The 26,416-nt window shown below is 33.1% G+C and overlaps 1 protein-coding gene across 1 annotated transcript in view; it reads left to right on the top strand.

Moving 5' to 3' along the window:
• The window catches only part of LOC134726778 (voltage-dependent calcium channel gamma-5 subunit-like), a 75,563-nt gene extending 51,703 nt beyond the window's left edge, over positions 1 to 23,860 (top strand). The window contains exons 2-4 of the mRNA XM_063591194.1: positions 16,269 to 16,361; positions 17,167 to 17,307; positions 22,631 to 23,860. Coding sequence (XP_063447264.1) covers positions 16,269 to 16,361; positions 17,167 to 17,307; positions 22,631 to 23,220 — 824 coding nt within the window. The 3' untranslated portion in view covers positions 23,221 to 23,860. The remainder of the gene's footprint in view (positions 1 to 16,268; positions 16,362 to 17,166; positions 17,308 to 22,630) is intronic.
• Positions 23,861 to 26,416: the final 2,556 nt, after the last annotated feature.

Here is a 26,416-nt window from a genome sequence, read left to right as displayed (position 1 = left end):
CCACTTTCGGAATTTCGGAGTCATCAATACACATAAGCACGTTCTACTTTTAGAAAATTTTACCATAATCTTGTTCTTTAGGAACCCTGTTTGGATCAGAGTGAATAAACAGTTTTCTTTATTCCTACATTCTTGTTTACTAATAAACTGAAGGCCAATATCTATATCTGTCCATTCAATTATAATAATGTGCAAACATTGAGCAGGAAACGATGAAATGGACATGCATTGGTATTGATCAGCCTATCATTGGTCTAGTGGTACATTTCAAAAGCCAATCGATGATTTCCGATGTTAGGAACACTGTTGATATATGTTTTTTTTTCATTTCAAATAGGTTAACTAATGGTGATATGCTTAATTGAAAATAAATATATTGCAGTGGTATCGGATCATAATGTTTACCATCCACAATAAATGAAAGCAAATCATTTAGATTTTTTTTACAAAGAGAACACATACCTTTTTGAACTGTTTACACTGAGAGTTTACATTTAACATTATTAACTCTTTCGACAGGTAGGTAAATAATATGTAAAGTAAAGAAATGTGACTGAACACCTGTATACTATTGTTGCATCTATATATTATAAAGCCTCACTTTAGACATGATAAATGACTCGAAAAGGGTTTCATATTTTCTCTTCTCCTTCATCTGATAATTTAAAATTTAATATTGTTTGTTGATGCATTCAAATGTACTGTTCTGTTTTATGTTGGGATGTAACTCTGGTATCATGCTTTTGATATTTAACAGCTATATATCATATATATCACCTAACCCTCTATTTTTCATATAAGTGCAATCTCAAGCAAAATGCAATTTATTATAGGAAATGGAAGTTGTCATTAGAAGATATCTACCGGGGCTATATTTCTGTCAGAACAGTTATATTATTTATAATTCGATTTAGCTAACCGCAAATTATTTCTGTATCGTATTGACTTTCTGACAACACTAGTGTCGGTTTTAATCATTATTTATATCAGTTGGTGAATTCAAGCTACATTCTGAAATTAGTTTTACTCTTCCATGGAATATAAAAAATAAAGAGTGTTACTCTTCATTAACGTAACATTCATTTCTGCTTCTGTCATGGAATGAAGAGTTTCATCGAAGAAAATGATTATATGAGAGTAATTGTTCACAGTCTATATGTCCCACTTGACCTTGAGACTTGACCTTGAGATTACAATTATATCAGAGGACAACTCGATGCGACCAATTTAATTACATCAATATATGTTTTCATGTATAAGTTATAATTGAGGAGAAATGTTTGACAGCTACGGGAAATCAGATTCACATTATACCAGATAATACGAATAAAACATTTATCAAAAACATTCTGACGGTACCGAACAGACTCGATAAGAAGTGGAATCAAATACAAAAATTCTATCATATATACATTGTCCACAATCTATGTTCAACATTTGAACAGACAATTAAACAAGATATGTACTAGTATATAACAGCTGCACAGTGTTCCATAGCTTATTACAAACTACGCTTCTTTTGAAGAGATACTTAAAACTAACATCATAGTTTTACTTGTTTACATGTACCTTCTCGTTTCCAAATACGATCACTATGTTTCATCTCATGAAGACATAACTTTCAAGTTTCACCGCTGTGATAGCGGTTAAATTAAATTCTCGAGAAGCAAAGGGAGGGATAGGAAACAGTTTTAATAGCAGCAGCAAACCATGTAACATTTTATCGCAAAGGTGTAATACCATCAAATAATAGTATAGTAAATACGAAATAGGATCGAACAAAATTTTCATTAAACTTCACAGTTGTAGAAAATTGATCATGTTTTATCCTATATTTCATTGCAGTAAATATACATAAATATTGAGTATTAAAAAAGCACCATTGTTTTTATTTGGTGTTTCTCTAACGATATTTTGAAAACGGGATGTTACATGGTTACTTAACAGACGAAACAGGGTCGGAACTCTGATTGATTAACTTCCAGTGATAATTATTTTCTTATATGCAATGAAAGGTTATATGAAACTTTGTCTGTTGTACTGGGCTTGATTAAAATTCATCCATACAAAGTATTTCCTTATTTGAAACAAATATTAAGTACGCACATACCTTGGAATATCTTCTGTGCATAATGCTTTCTCTCATTATTTTTTATAATGAAAGAGTACTACGTATTACAAATTATGTACCACATAAAGTGTAAAGCACGTAGTATAATAAACGTTATGTGTAGCATATAATGATGAATATAAAATGACATTTTCTTTCTATGGTACATGCATTTCCTTATTTACAAAATGGAGCTAATCCGCTCACTTGTAGGTCAGTCACGCCCAATGCTATTATATTGACAATAATATGTGAATTCAACACACATAAAAGGAATGAATGACAAAAAAAGGGGTATTTACCTTCGACTACTGGGGATAATATGAATGTAATGCTTCCGCCTAGAAACAAAATATTATCCAAATATGTTTCCTATGTTCCCTACTAATATATAGGTTTTCTAAATACTAGTAAGTAAAAAAAAAACTAAAAAAAATTTGGCAAAGTCAAAAGCTCGCAAATTCAAACGTATGGAAAACAACTGACATATTTCTAAATTCGTACAGGCATTTTCTAATGCCGAAAATAATAGATTTACAGCTACCTTAAATTCTTACTGGAAACGATTGTCCCTTTACAGCTAGTTAACCCCTCAATTGAAACGATTGAATAATTCAATATTTACTCTCTACATTATTTTCAGTTCACGCTTTGCAACTAAGACACAATAAAATTTTCGTCTGTACACAGGTTTACTTCAATGGATCAAATTACATGTATATCCATCGATTTACACCTTAAATTCATCACTGGACGATACAATTATCGTCATCATTTGACATACGACGATGGTCATCATTGAAGTTATTTTGTTAACCCTTCCGAAGCACTTATGAAAACATTTTCTTATATTGATAGTCGTCAATGGCAAAACCTTAAATATACACATGGAAAAAAGTATTGCAACACCTTGATATTTTTAAAACTTGAAAAATAAGCCTCTTTTTTTGGACGAAATATAATAAAATATTTGTATAATATTATTGAAACATAGTTTATAATAACATTGGCATTGAAACGAACAAAAAAATGTTTGAAAAAAATGATTTATATAACCACAATTTTAATAACAAAATGAAGTGTTTTTTGTACAAGAAAATGCATTTTACAACTTTAACTGTAGTCGAACTTTACAATGTCAGACATTTCAAAATTAATCTTTAGATGAATATTTACGTCATGGTAGATTGTTATACGCCAAAGAATGAGTACTTTATGCGCAGCCTCCATTCAAACAGATAACCGCATCTAAACGTCTTCTGATTGCTGCCATGAATCGACTAATTTGTTGCTAAGGCAGCAGCAACTATTTCTGATGAAGGGCATTATTTATTTCATGATGTGTTTAAACTGGGGTGTCTTTTCGCGTACTTTCCGCCCATTAGTGTCCAATATATGCTTGATATGGTTCAAATCCGGGCTACGATCGGGCCAAGGAAGATTAGCAAAATTCCATTTGAACAATGGATCTTCCTCTACGATGCTAGTTTCCAACTTTAGCTAGCTCTGCACTACATTGGATACGGAAAATGTGTGTCTGTTCGTAAGCAAAAGTCTCTGAAGTGGTCTTATTACACGGTAACCAATAGCGATGAGTTGATCTCGAACAGTTCTTGTTAAAAGGCTCCTGTATGTCCATCACTCTCTCTTTAGGATTGTATTGTATGCAATAGGTTTCTTTCTGAACAACCTTAATTATGCTTGATTATCCCAAGCAAATGGTATATGAGGTCTTCTTTATCTCGGAAGGTCTTTAACATCGTTCATTGCCTGATTTTTATTCTCAAAACGACTTATAGTGGAATAGGTATGACCAACAATACGTGCAGTTGTTACAGCGACGGCATTACTGCTTCTCTCATGCTGATAATCTACCATCTTGCTGCAGTTAAGAGTTGTCGAGGACCCATAACAAGGTTTCAATCACATAACTTTAAAAACTTGGTTATTTAAAGTGTTGAAAACAATGAGGATAAAAACATATGTTTTGCTGTTTACGGGTACAGTTGCTGCAAGTGCAGATAAAAACTTATCGAGTCGATATTTATTGATTAAACTCAGGTGATACTTAAATAATGTTTAACTAGTTCTATTTTACCAAATTATATCTCAAAAAAATAAAGGATGTTTTTTAAAAATTTCAATTTCACTTTGGTGTTGCAATACTTTTTTCCATGTGTATAAGGATTAATGTTTTTACAGTTCGTACATTCCTTTTTTCTCATGTTCATTCGCCTGCCCGAGGGTGTGATTCAGTTCGCTAGCATTTTCACCCATCTTTTTACATGATCAATATCTACACAATAAGCTTTATATTATTGTTTTAAACAAGCATTGAATTAAATATGAACAACAAATCTGTCCTCAGAAGCTGTTATGCGTGATGATAAATGTATTGTATGAAAATAAACATAGATGTTATAAAAGAACGATTTCGGACTTCAAACATGAATATAGTTTGAATTATGCGACCACGAAGATGACTCATTTTTTTCATAATGTGTACGTTTTTCAAAGGACACATATTGGCAAAACCTGTCGGAGTGTTGGGTTCACAATGCTTTTCAACTTAGTACTTTGTTTGACCTTTTTCACTTTTTTTTTATTGAAGCGTCATTGATAAGCCTTTTATATACGAAACGTTCGTCTGGTGTTAAAAAAAACCCGTTTAAGTCTGGTATGTATGATAAGTTTATTGATACTTATTTTTGAATATAAGTGGCCTACACAATCCCTGTCTATAATCAGGTACCAGATTAAAACAGCAGTAAAAATGTATCCCTGCCTGTAATCAGGTACCAGATTTAAACAACAGTGAAAGTGCATCCCTGCAGTACCATCCTAGACACTAACATCCAATCAGCTGCCATAAAAGATACAGTTTAAAGTCATTGTCAATGTATTAAACAACAAGAATTACAATACTTTCCAATACTATATAGTATTTTGACTCCTGATTGAAGATTAACCTGTTTTATCCCTGTGCTTGATACACAATGATACAGCTGACATGCAATCGAATGTTTCTTGGAAAGCAGCAGCTATTGATTTGAAACTATTAATCTAGAAATTAAAAACAAAAATCAAAAGTGTGTTTTTTTTTATTTTCTCTTAAAACGAGTTAGAATATCTAATGTTATTGTTATTAGTAAGTAAATCAACTGTAACATATCTAGTGAAATAATTAATACCCTAAGGAGAAATTTTTGAACTTTTGCAACAAGTTGTCAGTAGAATGCAGCCTAGTAACGATGTAAATCCCAGTCATCAAGGGTGCAATGAGATTATATGATTAGTGTTCACAACAGTCTAATTGTTTATCTTATATATTTGTTATATTCTGCAAATTACAATTTTCCTCAGCTATATAAAAACAAGTGGGTGTATAGGGCTTGCGGAATGATGCCTGTTATAACAACCGACAAGGCATATCATGTGTGTCCATAAACTCTTTATGAGATCACGTTGAACAAAATTGCAATTAGATATTTAGTTCTTACTCTCCTTTTTTATTTATGTTTTAAATCGATGTTATACAAACCCCTGATGATGAATAAAATATTCTTGTGACAGTCATGTAAACCAAAGACTTTCAGAAGCCGTTCTATTCATCCCATCTGTTTATCTTTTCCTTTCTTTTAAATGAGTTTTCATCTGTTGTTGAGAGAATATACTTGAATTAAAAAGTAAAACAAAAAAAAAACACTGAACTCCGAGGAAAATTCCAAAAACGAAAGTTCATAATCAAATGGCAAATTTGAAAGAAAAAAAGAAAAACAATCATTTGTAAGACTTTCTAAACAAAATGCAGTTTGATTGCAAGTATCTTTAAATTTCATGAAATCCCTATTAGGCTTTCTTTTTGTCATGTGTTTTTTTGTTAATTCTAGAAATAGTTGGCTCCTCAGAGGTGTAGATCCTTAAGAAAACTGTATAATTTTAAAGATTGTGTTATTTGTCATTATAAAAATGTTTAAACTAATATACACTAAAATCAAATAAGTCTGCGTCCTCCATCGACCTGTAGCCCATGCATCAGTCGTAGATAAGTCTGCGTCCTCCATCGACCTGTAGCCCATGTATCAGTCGGAGATAAGTCTGCGTCCTCCATCGACCTGTAGCCCATGTATCAGTCGTAGATAAGTCTGCGTCCTCCATCGACCTGTAGCCCATGTATCAGTCGTAGATAAGTCCAAGTCCTCCATCGACCTGTAGCCCATGTATCAGTCGGAGATAAGTCTGCGTCCTCCATCGACCTGTAGCCCATGTATCAGTCGTAGATAAGTCCAAGTCCTCCATCGACCTGTAGCCCATGTATCAGTCGTAGATAAGTCTGCGTCCTCCATCGACCTGTAGCCCATGTATCAGTCGTAGATAAGTCTGCGTCCTCCATCGACCTGTAGCCCATGTATCAGTCGTAGATAAGTCTGCGTCCTCCATCGACCTGTAGCCCTTGTATCAGTCGTAGATAAGTCTGCGTCCTCCATCGACCTGTAGCCCATGTATCAGTCGTAGATAAGTCTGTGTCCTCCATCGACCTGTAGCCCATGTATCAGTCGTAGATAAGTCTGCGTCCTCCATCGACCTGTAGCCCATGTATCAGTCGTAGATAAGTCTGCGTCCTCCATCGACCTGTAGCCCATGTATCAGTCGGAGATAAGTCTGCGTCCTCCATCGACCTGTAGCCCATGTATCAGTCGGAGATAAGTCTGCGTCCTCCATCGACCTGTAGCCCATGTATCAGTCGGAGATAAGTCTGCGTCCTCCATCGACCTGTAGCCCATGTATCAGTCGGAGATAAGTCTGCGTCCTCCATCGACCTGTAGCCCATGTATCAGTCGGAGATAAGTCTGCGTCCTCCATCGACCTGTAGCCCTTGTATCAGTCGTAGATAAGTCCAACATCGGCGGAATAAAACGACTGACATTATTCGGTTTAAGTTACACTGGGACAACTGAACAAAGTTTTTTTCAAAATCTGTTTTTAATATCTTATATTGTTCTGTTCGTCTTTATTTTCAATAATCATTAAATCGACATTTGACAGTATATATATATATTACGGAATGTACATCAGCTGTTCCCTAAGATTATAACTTTTGATATTTACAAGAAATAACTTGATACGTATAGTACTATTGAACCGATCATGTCATGGTGACAACTTTGACATTTAGTGAATGGGAATTGATAGAATAGAGCATAGTAGCAAACACAAACACATGACAAAATCTCATTTATATAACTTTTGTTTGACATTTAAAACTCCACTAGAACACACCCGCGAAATCGCGGGCATTAAGAGCGTATTTGAAAGGATGTAAAGTGTTGTAGAAAGAATTTTGTAAAAGATTTAATGACTTGAGAATTTCAGGAAAAGTATCAAAAGTCATAGGTACTTGGGGACAGGAAAATGTTTTTTTAACCCTCCTCCTTTATTTCCAAAATCCCCATTTTTTTATTTCTATTAATTTCATTATGAACAAACATTTAGTGTACATGTTTTATGAACATTCCAGTCAGGAGCCTGTAATTCAGTGGTTCAGTTATATTTGTTTTTCGTTCTTTTTTTGTACATATGTAGGGCTGTTAGGTTTCTCATTTGAATTGTTTCACATTGTCATTTCGGGGCCTTATATATTAGACTATGCAGTATCGGCTTTTGCTTATTGTTGAAGGCCGTAAGGTGACATTTAAATGTTAATTTCGGTGTCATTTTGGTCTCATTGGCATTCATACCACATCTTCTTTTTTGTAAAACATTTAGTGACTTGAGAATTTCAGAAAAGGTATCAAAAGTCATAGGTAATTTTGGACAGGATAATTGTTTTTCTAGCCCGGCTCCTCCTTTTTCCACTATAAATTTTTTGTTTGTTTTTTCTCTATTAATTTTAATGACACATGAATAATTTTAGCGCTTATCAGTATATTATGATCATTTAGGGGGCCCGGTCCCTCTGGAAAATAATTGGTTGCTTATAGAGGGAATCACTGAAGCATGACCGGAGCGGGCCCCTCTTAGGCAGTCAACGGGCCCCTGCGTATGAAAATTTCTGGATCCGCCACTGCGGAGTGGCCCTGATCCCAATATCCCGAGCTTAAAAACATGAAATCCCGAGGTTCTGAATTTATTATACAAATTCAATATCTCGACATCCCGAAATTCGAAAAATGAAATCCCGGATCCCGAAATGGTCAATCCTGAAATTTCGATCTTAAAAACACCCGTTTCAGACGTCCCAAAAGTGTATTTTCTTTTTACAGTCAATTCTCAGTTTAATAATTGATCCACAGCGGTCATTGATATATTATGCAGACCCTCTCTATTATAAGATAAACCCTGTGACTGCCGTGGATAGTAAACTTGAAAATTATATCAGACAGGATATACACTTTATTCGTAGTATATGTATTTGTTTCAAAGTAAAAAAAAACGCACACCGGAGGTCTAATCCGACTTAAATTTCGTCCAAATTATGACGGATATAAGACAGAAAATACAATGTATTCGTACTATTAATGTATGATCAAAGTATACAGAAAAACGAAAACCGGAAGTATAATCTGACTTAAAATTGCGCCCAATGACGGAAACATATCCGGACGTCTTTTTTCTCGTTTTTCACCCAAAATAACTCAATCTGAATAATCATATGAATGGATGACAAATGCGATTATGCACTGTACCCATAGGACACAGGGGGATGATGATTAATTTATTGTGGAAAGAAGAGAAGCGACACCCAAAATGAGGTCTTCTCATTTAATAGTATAGATATTACATACAAATATGTTCAGACATTAAGGTCAAATATTCAAACATCCGATTATATTATACGATACTTTTTAGTTTAGGTAATTTAAGTATATTTTCATACAAGTGAAAGGTTTAGCTAGCTATAAAACCATTTTTTTTACATTAGAAAATACCTGTACTAAGTCAGGAATATGACATTTAAATATGTCATTTGTTGAGGAACTTTCTGTTTTAATTTTTCCTCGCAGTACGGATGTTTCTTGTATTACTTTTTATATAAAAAACATATGTTCAGACACTTAATACTGTACAAAATAATACTGCATTTGTATGTTTGTCAAAATAGACCAACAATAAAGATCCAGATGATACTTTAAAGGTTAGGCCATTTAAAGATATTTACTATTAACAGGCGCATTCGGTTCTTGCAATTTCCCCTGCTGTAAGTGCCTCTGTCCTCAGTACCGTAAGATGTAAATTGAAACCTTGTTTGACATTAACTTGTCTGAAAAAACGTAATTAAAAGTAATAACACTGATTAGGATTTTGTGCCGAGGTTCGTGTGTTATTATTGATATATTGTTATACGTACAAAGGAATTTGATTGATGAATTATTTCTAAACACAATTTTTAACAATACCACAAGAAAATGGGTAGAAAATCATGAACGTGTTATTTCACTGGGAAATAGAATGTAATTAAAAATTATTGTAACTAAGAAGTAAATGCATGTACTACTTCAAAAAAGTAAACACTTGACCATTTAAACTTGAACATATATTTCGTGAGCCTGCCACAATCACTTACTCGATGTTTTCGCCTGTCACGATTAGTAATTCGATACCGTCGTTCTATTGTGTCGTATCGCATATGTCATTTCAAGACAATGTTATTTAAGGGAAATAATTTATTTTTTAAATCAGTTCATTATAACTGATGTTAATTAAGTGAGACTAAGCAGAAATTGTTTCTGGAGTTTTAAAAGTAGATAGTTTGTTTCTGGAGTTTTTACAGTAGATAGTTTGTTTCTGGAGTTTTTACAGTAGATATTTTGTTTCTGGAGTTTTTACAGTAGATATTTTGTTTCTGGAGTTTTTACAGTGGATATTTTGTTTCTGGAGTTTTTACAGTGGATAGTTTGTTTCTGGAGTTTTTACAGTGGATATTTTGTTTCTGGAGTTTTTACAGTAGATAGTTTGTTTCTGGAGTTTTTACAGTAGATAGTTTGTTTCTGGAGTTTTTACAGTAGATAGTTTGTTTCTGGAGTTTTTACAGTAGATAGTTTGTTTCTGGAGTTTTTACAGTAGATAGTTTGTTTCTGGAGTTTTTACAGTAGATAGTTCGTTTCTGGAGTTTTTACAGTAGATAGTTGGTTTCTGGAGTTTTTACAGTAGATAGTTTGTTTCTGGAGTTTTTACAGTGGATATTTTGTTTCTGGAGTTTTTACAGTGGATATTTTGTTTCTGGAGTTTTTACAGTGGATATTTTGTTTCTGGAGTTTTTACAGTGGATATTTTGTTTCTGGAGTTTTTACAGTGGATATTTTGTTTCTGGAGTTTTTACAGTAGATATTTTGTTTCTGGAGTTTTTACAGTAGATATTTTGTTTCTGGAGTTTTTACAGTGGATATTTTGTTTCTGGAGTTTTTACAGTGGATAGTTTGTTTCTGGAGTTTTTACAGTGGATATTTTGTTTCTGGAGTTTTTACAGTAGATATTTTGTTTCTGGAGTTTTTACAGTAGATATTTTGTTTCTGGAGTTTTTACAGTGGATAGTTTGTTTCTGGAGTTTTTACAGTGGATATTTTGTTTCTGGAGTTTTTACAGTAGATATTTTGTGTCTGGAGTTTTTACAGTAGATAGTTTGTTTCTGGAGTTTTTACAGTGGATAGTTTGTTTCTGGAGTTTTTACAGTGGATAGTTTGTTTCTGGAGTTTTTACAGTGAATAGTTTGTTTCTGGAGTTTTTACAGTGGATATTTTGTTTCTGGAGTTTTTACAGTGGATATTTTGTTTCTGGAGTTTTTACAGTAGATATTTTGTTTCTGGAGTTTTTACAGTGGATAGTTTGTTTCTGGAGTTTTTACAGTGGATATTTTGTTTCTGGAGTTTTTACAGTGGATAGTTTGTTTCTGGAGTTTATACAGTGGATATGTTGTTTCTGGAGTTTTTACAGTGGATATTTTGTTTCTGGAGTTTTTACAGTGGATAGTTTGTTTCTGGAGTTTTTACAGTGGATAGTTTGTTTCTGGAGTTTTTACAGTGGATAGTTTGTTTCTGGAGTTTATACAGTGGATATGTTGTTTCTGGAGTTTATACAGTGGATATTTTGTTTCTGGAGTTTTTACAGTGGATAGTTTGTTTCTGGAGTTTTTACAGTGGATAGTTTGTTTCTGGAGTTTTACAGTGGATAGTGTGTTTCTGGAGTTTTTACAGTGGATATGTTGTTTCTGGAGTTTTTACAGTGGATATGTTGTTTCTGGAGGTTTTACAGTGGATATTTTGTTTCTGGAGTTTTTACAGTGGATAGTTTGTTTCTGGAGTTTTTACAGTGGATATTTTGTTTCTGGAGTTTTTACAGTGGATAGTTTGTTTCTGGAGTTTTTACAGTGGATAGTTTGTTTCTGGAGTTTTTACAGTGGATATTTTGTTTCTGGAGGTTTTACAGTGGATAGTTTGTTTCTGGAGTTTTTACAGTGGATATTTTGTTTCTGGAGTTTTTACAGTGGATAGTTTGTTTCTGGAGTTTTTACAGTGGATAGTTTGTTTCTGGAGTTTTTACAGTGGATATTTTGTTTCTGGAGTTTTTACAGTGGATATGTTGTTTCTGGAGTTTTTACAGTGGATATTTTGTTTCTGGAGTTTTTACAGTAGATATTTTGTTTCTGGAGTTTTTACAGTGGATAGTTTGTTTCTGGAGTTTTTACAGTGGATAGTTTGTTTCTGGAGTTTTTACAGTGGATAGTTTGTTTCTGGAGTTTTTACAGTGGATAGTTTGTTTCTGGAGTTTTTACAGTGGATAGTTTGTTTCTGGAGTTTTTATAGTGGATAGTTTGTTTCTGGAGTTTTTACAGTGGATAGTTTGTTTCTGGAGTTTTTACAGAAGATATTTTGTTTCTGGAGTTTTTACAGTGGATATTTTGTTTCTGGAGTTTTTACAGTGGATATTTTGTTTCTGGAGTTTTTACAGTGGATATTTTGTTTCTGGAGTTTTTACAGTGGATATTTTGTTTCTGGAGTTTTTACAGTGGATATTTTGTTTCTGGAGTTTTTACAGTGGATATTTTGCGTGTATGGAGTCAATACAACAGTAGACAGGATTTTTTTCATGAATAAAAATTTCACTGTTGGCAATTTGACCGACCGACAAATATCTGCTGTATACTCTGACAGAACAAAACACTTCCTATGAATGACAATTTGGAACAGTCATTTAATTGTATCTATCGTAGTGATAACCTATAATAAGGTGTGTTCAATAGCCGGTTAAAGAGAGTGCTTTAATTTGTATCTATACTATTAAACGAGAAGACCTTATTTTGGGTGTCGCTTCTCTTCTTTCCACAATAAATTAATCATCATGGCTCTGTGTCCTATGGTTACAGGGCATAATCGAATTGTCATCCATTCATATGATTATTCAGATTGAGTTATTTTGGGTGAAAAACAAGAAAAAAGACGTCTGGATATGTTTCCGTCATTGGGCGAAATTTTAAGTCAGATTAGACTTCCGGTTTGCGTTTTTCTGTATACTTTCGGAACATACATTAATACTACGAATACAGTGTATTTCTGTCTTATATCCGTCATTGGACGAAATTTAAGTCAGATTAGACCTCTGACCTGCTTTTTTCTGTTTACTTTGAAACAAATACATATACTACGAATAAAGTGTATTTTCTGTCTGATATTATTTTCAAGTTTACTATCCACGGCAGCCACAGGGTTTATTTAATAGAGAGGGTCTGAATAATATATCAATGACCGCTGTGGATTAATTATTAAATTGAGAATTGACTATAAAAAGAAAATACACTTTCGGGACGTCTGGAACGGATGTTTGTAAGATCAAAATTTCAGGATTGACCATTTCGGGATCCGGGATTTCTTTTTTCGAATTTCGGGATGTCGAGATATTTAATTTGTATAATAAATTCAGAACCTCGGGATTTCATGTTTTTAAGCACGGGATATTGGGATCAGGGCCCCTCCGCAGTGGCGGATCCAGTAATTTTTATACGCAGGGGCCCGCTCCGGTCATGCTTCAGTGTTTCCCTATATAAGCAACCAATTATTTTTCAGAAAAGGGGGGAGGGCGGGTCCCCTAAATCCGCCTCTGTCCCGATCCCCCTTTAATGTATGTTCATAGTATACAGATAAGCGCTAAAATTATTCATGTGTTATTAAAATTAATAGAGAACAAACAAACAAAAAAAGGATTTTTTTGTGGAAAAAGGAGGAGCCGGGCTAGAAAAATGATTATCCTGTCCCAAATTACCAATGACTTTTGATACCTTTCCTGAAATTCTCAAGTCACTAAATGTTTTACAAAAAAAAAGAAGATGTGGTATGAATGCCAATGAGACAGCTCTCCGCAAGAGACCAAAATGACACCGAAATTAACATTTTATGGTCACCTTACGGTCTTCAACAATAAGAAAAAGCCGATACTGCATAGTCTGATATAAAAGGCCCCTAAATGACAATGTAAAACAATTCAAATGAGAAAACTAACAGCCTTATTTATGTACAAAAAATGAACGAAAAACAAATACCACTGAACCACTGAATTACAGGCTCCTGACTGGAATGTTCATAATACATGTACACTAAATGTATATTCAAAATGAAATTAATAGAAAACAAAAAATGGGAATTTTGGAAATAAAGGAGGAGGGTTAAAAAAAACATTTTCCTGTCCCCAAGTACCTATGACTTTTGGTACTTTTCCTGAAATTCTCAAGTCATTAAATCTTTTACAAAATTCTTCCTACAACACTACATCCTTTCATATACGCTCTGAATGCCCGCGATTTCGCGGGTGTGTTCTAGTAACAATTGGAAACATACATCAGTAGTGAGTGTCTTTTTGTTGTTGGGATATACAAGTGCCCGGCCACCTCAACCCTGTGTTTTTGTTAGATGTATTTCTATTTGTATCCATCTGATGAGCTTAGCATTTTTTAACAGATTTTTATAGTTAGTTCTTATGATGTACTGTTACACCACTTTCCGATGTTAGTAAGGGTTGGGTTCCTACTATTTTTACAAATTATCGGACAAAAAGCAAAACGGACAAAAAGCAACGGACAAAAAGCAAAAGTTTCGGACAAAAAGCAAAAGTTTCGGACAAAAAGAAAAACGGACAAAAAGCAACGGACAAAAAGCAAAAGTTTCGGAAAAAAAGCAAAAGTTCCGGACAAAAGGCAAAACGGACAAAAAGCAACGGACAAAAAGCAAAAGTTTCGGACAGAAAGCAAAAGTTTCGGACAAAAAGCAAAAGCGGACAAAAAGCAAATTGCGGACAAAAAGCACCGTATCAGCCGATAACAGAGTGTGCTCTTCGAAATATAGCAAACCAACAGTTTGATTGTCAAACCATGAGTGTGGTGTCCTTTTATTGGTTCATGTGTTAGCTTTTCTTATGTATGGCGATTTAGCGAACACTATTTAATAGAAAGAAGTCGGAAAATAGAAATAGAAAAGAGTTTAGATTACAAAACATTTAGATTCTGTGTTTTTAATATCCTGAATCGTCATTTACACTCTGCCTGTTTAAACAACATTTGAGTAACAAATGTTTATTTTTTTATGCTCTTTGTTAGCAAAACTCAGTGCAATAGATCATTAATGGGAGAAAACGGGGATGTAAAATGAACTTCATTCGTGAATATGAATATGAAACTTCTTCCGAGTTTTCCCAGGGTTTCGCACTGTAATGTATTGTTTCTCGTTTTAAAATATCAACACAGATATTGTGTCTAAAAAATGTATCTTAACATTTTTGAGCAACATTTCACTGTCTAGACTTAATATAACAAGTGACAGCATAGTTTTTTTTAAACACATTGATATATCGACCTCAGTTGATAGTTAATGTATCAAAATGGTTGCCTTCACTTAGTTTGGACATTAACTAAATGGTCATCTTGGTGAAATCACGTCAGAATTAAGCTAATATGCAAATGTGAAACACAGAGATCATTAACGTTGACCAATAGTTGTAGCTTGATATTATTTGTTCATATTTATTGTGATATTAAGGACTATCGTAGAACAACATTATTGTGACTGGATAAAGATCATTACAAAACCGTTAATATTAAGGAGGATAAGATCACAGTACATGATTAACGTATGAATATAAACGAAAAGTGGTAAAATAAATGTCTTAGAAAATATCAATGACTAATGCAGAATTTGAAATTCAGACATTGTTATAATGCTGATGCGAAATATCTGTGTTAACTGACAGTTCGACCAATTAAAATTTGGCTACCGAAAAGGTAAACAAATATGTCGTAGGTACTTTCAACTTTTATTTCAAACAATTTGAAGTCCATCTACAAACGGTATGTAAAGGTTTTTTAAAGATTTCAGAAACATATGGACTGCGTTTTATCTATTTTTGCTATTTTAGGTTTCCGACCACCAATTACTCCCTCCCATTCAGAACATATGTAAAGAAGCCCTACTTTGACACAAAAATAGTACGTGTGGTGTCATAGTTTACTTAAACTAACCATCGAATTTGCAGAAATATAAATTTTTGGTGAATGAGAAATATATTTAAATCAATTTGCGCCAAAATTTACTATGAGTTCGCATATAAAAATCAGAATTAATGCGCTCCATTGTATACTTATTTGAGATTTCTAGAAAACCCTGGGTTATTGTTGAAACCTCTGTTGAGAAGGTCAGATTTTTCTTATAAGATTTTGAGGGTAGATTGAAATTGTCATGTAGAAAGGTGATACATGTGCAATTTAGGATATACCTGATTCTACAATGTGAAAAACTCAAAATGAAATATATAGAAAGCTCTGAAAATTGCAAAGTTTGATTGAACAGAAAGGGGTTTTAACTGGTGGTCTGACACCTTTTAACTTAGTAATTATTTCTAATTATGAGACGCGATTCTTTTATAATTTTAACTGAAATGTTCTGATTAGCAAACTTACCAAAATCGAAAATGTTACACCTTATACATTTGACCACCCACACACCCTCCTTATGTTCCCTGTATGGCAGTCACATGCAATTGTATGATGGAAAACTTTTCCACTATTCAACTTTCAGGAATTTGAAATACTGTGATTGCATGACACAAAAATTTGTGAAAGTTACTCTATAGAATCAAATTTTCTGTAGAATCAGAATTCATTATGTGTTTTACTTTTCAGGGAGTGGTCCAAATAGTTTAAAGTGTGAATATATAAAATATTTTACTGTTGACGACGAAAAGGAGGGACTTGCACCTACACAAGCAATTCTGTGTAAGTATTAGTAACATGTTTATTAAAGACGGGCAAAAGATACCAGAGGGACAGCCAAACTCATACATCGAAAATAAACCGACAACGCCATGGCTTAAAAGGACAAAGACAAACAGACAAATAATAGTACACAACACACAACATAGAAAACTAAAGACTAGGAAACAAGAACCCTACAAAATAATTTTAGTGATCTCATGTGCTCCGGAGGGGTAGGCAGATCCTGCTCCACATGTGACACCCGTCGTGTTGCTCGTGTTATTACAAGCCATGTTTTTAGATTTTCATACATCTGTATTTCTATAGAATATAAATGTTGTCTGTTTGTAGTTAATGTTTGTCATTTAATGAGAAGTTGTTGTTCAGCAGCACTGAGTATAGTTTCAGAAGTGTAACAAAGCACTCAGTTTGGGAATTTTTGTCTTTACTGTAGTTTAATTCCTCTTCACAAGCTGCTATTCTTTCGACCTATGGATTATTCAAATATAAGGAAAACACGTCTATGATTGCAATAATAGTATTATTAAGTAAAGGGTTTAGACTTTCAATTTTCTTTAAGTAATCAGTTTTATCTTGAATATAAGAGTGATATATACATATAGTTATAAATTCAGATATGTTTACTGTTGGGTGTTCATCTGCTGAGACCTAGATTGACATTGGGTGTCTTTTGCGCAATATATTTTATTTTTTTACTTACTTCATTCAACCCTAAATATTTCTGTTTCCTTATTCTCCTTTGCCTTTCTAAACTTTGTTTAAAAAGACAGCCATATTTTTGAGATCATGCGTTTTATATTTTCAGTAACTATGCGACGATCAACATGGTTTCCTTTAGCTAGTTTATTAATATTAACAATAGGAATCGTGATATGTTTCGTTGGACAGTGTAACACAAGGAGAAAACATCTAACATTTGTATGTGGAATTTTATTTGTATTAGCAGGTAGGTGTACTTTTTATGGTTATAATTATAAATAATGGAAGGAGTCTCCTTAATGAATTCCAATAGGAACAAACGGTTGAGTCGACAGGGTCGGACTGTCATACAAGTGAGAGGTTTAGTTAGCTTTAAGTTTATGTTCAATTCACCATTTTCTATATAAAGAAATGCCTGTATCAAGTCAGGAATATGACAGTTGATATCCATTCGTTTAATGTGTTTATGCTTTTGATTTTAAGCCATTTTTTTAGGGACATTCCGTTTTAAATTTTCCTCAGAGTTCAGTATTTTTGCGATTTTACTTTCTTCAATGAAATGCCACCCGTCATAAACATGAACAACAATAACATGATTTCCTGTTACTATAGTTTATCCTAAAACGGTAACTTTAACTATAAAAAAAAGTCCTATGGCGAAGAGTGATAATTCATGTTTAATCATATTGAAAAGGCAATATCTTATACGAAATTTAAAGCATCAGAAACGTTTTCTGAGAAGAGATGGAGTGAAAGTAAACAAAAAGTATATACTTGTAGTCAAGAGAACGAGGTTTCAATGTACGTGATTGTTAAAGGAGTACTAGTAGGTCCGGTAAGGACTCATTTTGGCCTCAAATTTCAGTTTCATCAGACGAAAGATTTTGACCACTTTTTAAACACTTAAGTGTCTATTTCATTTGATTCAATTAGTTTATGTGAAATATTTTAACTGATTTAATCATAAAAACGATCCGATTCAAGCTCAAATATGAAAAATCTACCAAATATGCAGAAAAATGTCACTTTACAGATGGTTTTTGTCAAAAATGAAAGTGGCCGCATCTGTGTTCATCCACAACCTTTATATATGTTATGTATTATCATAAAATACAACCTACATTTCAATATTAAGGATGAACACGAATGCGGCCACTTTCGTTTTACACGGAAACCGTCTAAAATTTAACTAAAATGCTAGAATTTTGAAGATTTCATTAATTTAGCAGGATTTAATGGTGCTACAATGTACAACCCGATATATGTGCATTGTGTTGTCAAAAACATATTTATGTAGCAGAAGCATTCAACTGCTTAATAAGTAACTAAAAGTTTATATTTTAACACTTTTGTAAAACTGTTATATTTTGGGGCCAAAAAGGGGTCTTAACGGACCTACTCCTTTGATATATTCTTGTTTGTGCTTCTGTGTTAAATATTTGTTTGTTTTTGTTCTAATTCAGATTGTGACACGATGTACCCCTTTTTTGACAATTTTACATATTTTACCTTTTATGTCTGTATTGTTAACGTATCGTTGTCAATACAATGGAATTTGATGCGACTTTTATACAAGTTAGGGGTTTAGCGCTATAAAACTAGGTTCAATCCACCAATTTCTACATCGGAAAATGCCTGTTCCAAGTCAGGAATATGACAGTTGTTGTTCCTCCGTTTGGTGTGTTTTATCATTTGAATTACCATTTGATTATAGGGACTTTCCGTTTTGAAATTTCCTCGGGGTTCAGTATTTTTCTGATTTAACTTTTTGCTTCTTGGTTTATAGTGAAAAAAAAATAAAAGTATGACGCAAATCTACAACGTTACAGACACTTTGGGCATAACAAAACTGTCGCATCTACTATGATATAAAAAAAACATGTTCAAGAAACAAGGTTACACTAACTACTAAAAATAAGGAGGTTAACAGAAACTAGTCATACTAACTACTAAGTATGTTAACAGAAATAAGTTACACTAACTACTAAGTATGTTAAAAAGAAACAAGGTTACACTAACTACTAAGTATGTTAACAGAAACAAATTAGCATTACCTTTGTTTTCTTTATATGATTCTTTTAATTTTACATTAACTAGCAGGAAGGTGTTCTTATTGTTTCATATGCATATCTCTAAATCTGTGGAAGTGCAGACAAACAAGATATCAGAGAATACATCGGAACATTTCAAAGCATGTCTTTGAAGGATATACAATAAGGTTAAAGGAAAAACAAATAACAAACAAAACAAAACAGTTCTCATAGGACAGAATAGCGTTAGAACAAACAAATATTAATTGTGAACTTATGTCTAGGATTTGATATAAGGATCGTTACAGAATATAACTAATACGAGAACCGCATTGTTACACAATTTTCGGTAATTAGCCTGAATCTGCGCTTGGTTGCAACATTGCTTTTACTTGAAGAATCCGTCGTATTTGTTAAAACAAATAAAAATCTGACATGTAAAAGGATTGGGCTATAAACCAAGTGGTCCACCTATGGCCTTTATATTCCGATATGACCACACAAGTCATGATGAATTGCGTTAACCATTAGAAACTATTTTGAATTTACTTATAAGAAACCCTTGGTTCAGTAGCTAACCTGTAAACAACGCCAATATATTAAGAAATACTGATAGATAATACAAGCTATGAAGTTATTTTCAAACGGGTGATATATGTATTTACTCCGTATATAGGTGCTATGTTAAGATTGATTCTCAAAAACTGAAAATTCACAAATTGTGAACGAAGAAAATGGATTCTTATGATGATTTGTCATTAGTCCTAACGTCCTTTTGTCTTATTAAGATTTTGACACGGTGATGACTGTTGTTCCCCTAATTTGAAAATATTACGTATTATGTCTGTTTCGTTCACGCTTCGTTGTCAATATAATGGAATGTGATGCGACTGTCATACAAGTGAGAGGTTTAGCGCTATAAAGAGCAGGTTCAATCCACTGGTACCATTTGAAAATGTCTGTAACAAGTCAGGAATATGACAGTTGTTGTCCACTCGTTTGATATGATTTATCTTTTGATTTTGCCATTTAATTAGGGACTTTCCGTTTTAAATTTTGCTCGGAATTCAGTATTTTTGTGATTTAAGTTTTTTCCTAAATGGCAGATTATTTAAGTTAATTAGATGACGAGAATCCTGACTTCGGATATTTATGTAAACTTCTAGTTTAAACATTTGAAGTACCACTTTCGTACTCACATTTTTACTCAGAGTACTTATTGAAGTTCTATGATCGATTGATGGCATGAACATAATACAAGAGAGTTTGACCATATAGCTCTTGATGTTCAGAATTCAAATACAGAAATTGAGAGATATAAAGTTTTTTAATTTTTGTATCGATAAATAAGTTACTGTAAACCAATTTTTTTCGCGAGCGATTTATTTTCGCGACTTTCGCGAGTAGAAAAATAATGCGAATATAAATCGTCGCGAACATGTAAAACGTAGATCTCTTCTTCAAGTAAATAAGAAAATCGCGAAATAAAATAGCCGCGAAGAGGCCAAGAAAGAGAACGCGAAATAAAGTATCCGCGAAAATAAGTTGGTTTACAGTAATCGATATTAATCCAAATAAGAAGAGTAAAATTGATCGACAATCAAGAAATATGTTTTCATCATTTGTTTCTGTCGTTGGGTTTTGACTATACTGATTTTTTTTTAGTTTTGATTTCATATTACAATGATGAGTGTTGCTACTTTTTCCTGTTTTAAAAACAGTTACCAATCCCACTCATCTTTACATCAATGGTATAAGCATTATTTAGCAATTCTCATTTTAAGTCAATTGTTTCTTAGAATGATGAAATCTGACATGCCTGTAAATGTTGTTTATCCATTGACAATGCAACTAGTAAACCAATAAAATGATAAATAACAAAAACAATCCTTCTATCACTTAAAGACACGTAATTGCGTTTACGCAAAATTGCTCAAGGAGTCGCTAGACGAAATGAAAACAAAACAAATAAAACAAATAACAGAAGAACAAAGCTTAAAACGTAGAAATGAATGGAAAATAGGGATAAACATCAATGCGACAATAGCACAATTAACCGATTTACAAAAAACATAATGTGTTTGGGTTTTGTGTACGTTTTAAGAGTTTACGATTTTAGTATTTTATCAAAGTAAGATATTAAAGGAAGATGGCACATATTTAGTGGAGGGTGGCAGATTATATGGGTGTAAGACGGCACATGTATTAAATGGAGTGGCGCATGAAATGAATGGAGGGTTGCAGAAGATATAATTTATTGAAGTGGCATATGATATTGTATGAAGGGTAGCACATGGTATTGAATGAAGGATAGCACATGAAATGAGTGGAGGGTTGCATAAGATATTGATTGAAGTGTGGCATTTGATATTGAGTGAAGGGTGGTACATGATTTTAAATGGAGGGTGGCGCATGCTATCAGGTCGAGTGTAGTACATAATTTAAAGTGAAGAGTGATTAAAAGTTCAAAGTGGAATATAAAATTGACAATGGAAATGGGGAATGTGTCAAAGAGACAACAATCCGACCAAATAAAAAAAACAACAACAGCAGCAGAAGGTCACCAACAGGTCTTCAATGTAGCGAGAAATTCCCGCACCCGGAGGCGTCCTTCAGCTGGCCCCTCAACAAATATATACTAGTTCAGTGATAATGAGCGCCATACTAATTTCCAAATTGTACACAAGAAACTAAAATTAAAATAATACAAGACTAACAAAGGCCAGAGGCTCCTGACTTGGGACAGGCGCAAAAATGAGGCGGGGTTAAACATGTTTGTGATATCTCAACCCTCCCCCTATACCTCTAACCAATGTAGAAAAGTAAACGCATAACAATACGCACATTAAAATTATGTATTGATTTGAGAGTGGCACATGATATGCAGTCTACGGTTATTGGAACTTGGCTCTACAATGTAATACTTTCACACAAGGTATAAAAGACTCAGTTGTTGTATACAATTTGTTGTGCACTGTACGTATCCGTATGCTAGCTATGTTCAATGGTAATAAACGTATAAATCGTGGTGCTCTATGGTCAAAATATAAAAAGAACTGGAAATAAAAATTCGATGTTTAACAAAATGTGTTGTTACCAAGCCCTGTGTTTCACTATGGCGATATAAATACCTTATTTCAACTGGTGAACAAAATGTACCTTTGTATTTTATACCGATTAGTTCACTAGAGTATTTGGATACTGTAAGGTCTTAACTGATTATTAAGGCAAAGACGGTTGGTAGAGGAAAGACGACAAAATGTGAATGAGCACTGTGACAAACTAATTTATTAATTTTTAGCCATGGCGTTGTCAGTTTGTTTTAGATTTATGAGTTTGACTGTCCCTTTGGTATCTTTCGTCCCTCTTTTATGACCTTCATGTTCGTGTCACTGAGAACACGGCCATATATTAAAATGGTTAATATTAATCGTCTATGTAATTTGCTCTATGGGATATTTGCAGAATTTCAACGGAGGCAGTTATGTATGGGCTATTTTGATAAAAGAGTAAACTAAATTAAAATATTGTATTTTTCAGGACTCTGCACACTAGTAGGAATTATTCTATATATAGGCAGTATAACAGAAGAAGTAGGGAATAAAGGGCCTCAAAACCCAATGGAAGATAAAAAGTTTATCTATAAATACGGATCATCATTTATGATGGCAGTGTGTTCGTTTGGTTTGACTGAACTAGCAGGTGTATTTTCAGTATATTTATATATAACTAGATATAAACACTCACAACGAAAGAAAATGCAACAGATGTTGAAAGTAGAATGCAATGATAAAGGAAATAGATGGCGTCATAGACGCGCACCTAATCAAAATCGCGATAGATCACATTCTCGCGAGCGTTCGCGAGATGCGTCAATGAGTAGATCCGAAAGTTATTATACGTACACGCCTATATCAGATACAACGTCACACGAGCTATCAAATTATACATTTCCTAGAGAATGTTCAAGAAACACTATTTCGACAACTGTAGACACACATTTACCACGTGACCACCACGACCATTTACCACGTGACCACCATGACCATTTACCACGTGACCACCATGACCATTTACCTATGCCTCCACCTCCTCCTGATCAAATATTAAGACGTACCACACCAGTATAATGTAATGATTTATTAGTTTTATTAATTTTAAGAACGATGGAATCGACAGAGAGTTATTCATGGTGGATTAAATTTACATATAATATCAACAGTGATAAGGATTGTGTTCTCCGAGACTTGACGAGAATTCGGGAATTATGATATTTATGCAATGAATGAATTACGAAGATAGAATGTTTAGAAAAGAGGTAGTTTTGTGTTTATATAAAGAAATCATATCAAACATATTCAATGGTGACAAATTTATATCAAATTTAAATATCATTATTTTTGTTGTTTATGTGTTCAGCTTTGGTTCCAGTGATTTTGCATTGACACACATCCCAATCCCTCTAAACGTTGTTGCAGAGAATATATATGTAATTAGTACACACTATATAATCCTATCGTATAATATATAATATATATTGACAACTGAATGTCAATGGTTTGTTAAAAATACCCTTTAGTTATATAAATAAAGAAAAATGATTAAATAATTCTGAATTTGACTTTTTAGATCAATAAAAGTACAGAACCCGTTTTAAAAGGTCGTAAGACGAGTATAATTTAGTATCGCTTGTTATGAATCTTAGTGGTTAGTTTTAATTGTGTGATGGAGCAAAATGATGATTTAAACTTGATTTTGTATTTCAAAACTGTTCCAAGATATACATTTTGCAAGACACCATTTTTTTTTTTAATCTAAAATCTCAGAAACCTTTTAAAACTACAGAATTTGTCGGCTTAAATCTACCACTGATTGATGGTTTCTCGTGGAAATGTCAAATCAAATCTATGCATGATAAATTTTTCTTCACAGCCATAATTTATTCACAACTTTCTAAAACAAAATTTAGATTTAGAACTTGGTATATTTAATAGAAATAAGTCCTATATGAAAGATATATAGTTATTAAATGTATAACTTATTTAACAATGGCGTTTCACAACTTGATATCTGTAATTAAAATCTATCTTATGTTACTTAATATTTGTAATAAAAATCTGTCTTATGTTAAAAACTACGTTGAACTCTAATTATAATGTCTTTTGGCTTTTTGGGATGCTGGGTTACTGTCTCATTGGCGTATATTCGTTATCTTTTAATTTACTTAGATAAAATTATGAAATTAAAATGTAAATTCTGCTATTTTATTAAATTGATAGAGTTAAATCGTGGATCGCGATTGGGATTTGATTTATGAAGCTATTGAACAATATTAACGTGGATGATATGTGCTAGATACAATGTAGTAGGAAGAAAGAGAGATAACTCTATTATATAATACCAACTATTTCATTTGTTAAAAAATTATATCTTTCGAATAGTATATATTAATAAATCAAAAAATGTATTTTTCTTAATTGTGGCGGGACTAATTATTATTTCATAAGGGAGAAAGTAATCAAATTAGATTAAATTCCTCAGTAAAGAATTTAGCATCTATTCTATCATCAGTACAAAAGATATAATTGAAAGTAGAAAGATGCAGTATACAAGTGATGTTGATATTTCACCAAGGCGGAACAAATAATACCATGTCGTAGGTAGTAATAAACTTTCAAGTTAAAGAGTCGTTACAAATGGTACCAAATTTAATTATAAATGGACGATCGGTAACTTTTGTTGAAATTCGCTGAAGTACTAATATTTGAATGTTGTTGTGATGCAGCAAGTAAAATGAACACAGAACAAATTGTGCAAGACACTCAGTATACATCGTTCACCTTTACATGTTTTACAAGTTTGTCATTTTTCATTTATTCGTATGTACAATCATTATGATAGATGAATACTTGTTTATATTTAAATGAATTAACCATTTTTGTAAGTACGCTACTTAATATAAAAAAGTTTTGAAAATGTCCTGCTGTGTTTTAATCTATAGCCTTATCTTCAAAGAAACTAGAAATAAGAAGATGAGGTATGAGTGATAATGAGACAACTCTCGATCTAAATGATAATTTGTAAAAAGTAAACTATTATGGATCAAAGTACGGCCTTCAACACGGAGCCTTAAGCTCCACTCTAACCGAACAGCAAGCTATAAAGGGCACCAGAAACGACTAGCGCAGAACAATTCAAACAGGAAACTCAAAGCTCTGATAAATATGAAAAAAACAAGAAACGTAACACACTTGTAAACTACACCATCAAACGATAACAACTTAACAATAGGTTCCTTACTAAGTACATGTGTAAACAAATGCAGCAGGTTTAAACGTGTTCCTATATCTATCAGGCGCCGACCTTCGCCCTTACCTGCAGTAGTGGTGTAATATTTCAATACATGAAGACACATTATCAAATATCAATTGCAATATAGAAATATATACTTTAAAAAAGAAGACGTGGTATGATTGCCAATGAGACAACTATCCACAAAAGACCAAAATGACAAAATTAACAACTATAGGTTACCGTACGGCCTTCAAAAACTAGTATAGCATAACATATCTATGCAAGAATCTTTGTAAGACGTTGAATATTTCGAAGTGGTTATATACGAAGATATGATTTTTTCGAACAACAATGTCGTGCGTATTTTACATCTTGGACTCGTCATAGTGAAGTTACTTCTAGAATAAACCATTCCGCATTGAAAGGGATATAAGATCACATTTTTGGAATAGCGTAAAAATTATTAAAACAAATACAAATTAAAATCTGATTCACAAGACTAAGCTTCAAATACCATTAACCATCTACATGTATCATAATCTAACTAAGCAAGGTCATAAAGGTCTCATTTTAGGAATCAATCGGTACACACCAAACGGATTTAGTATAAAAACTGACCGATGATCGCACGACCTTGTACAATGCCAACATATTAGCAATCTGGATCATCATATGGCCTTCAACATTTAGTCAAATTCTGATATAGTTCGTAATGAAAGGTACCGACATGAACAATTGTGAAACAATTCAATGCGACACAATTCAGATAAAAAACGCTTGAATTAGGATAAAACAATTAACAAAAACCAAATATAATGAACAAAAACAACGACAACAATTGTATTGAAGGCTTCTTACAAATGACAGCACATACATGTACACCATGTAGATCAAACAAGAAAAGTTATGGTAAGTGCCCTAACCCTAAACCTAACCCTAACCCATAAAAAAACATGTGTGCGAGTGGTTTAAACTTTATTCAGACTCAGCTATAGGAAGGCTCTAGGCATTCCTCCCCAATTGAATGTAACA

Source organism: Mytilus trossulus, chromosome 7, assembly GCF_036588685.1.
Source record: "Mytilus trossulus isolate FHL-02 chromosome 7, PNRI_Mtr1.1.1.hap1, whole genome shotgun sequence".
NCBI classification, from domain to species: Eukaryota; Metazoa; Mollusca; class Bivalvia; order Mytilida; family Mytilidae; genus Mytilus; species Mytilus trossulus.
This window is presented reverse-complemented; position numbering and strand designations above follow the sequence as displayed.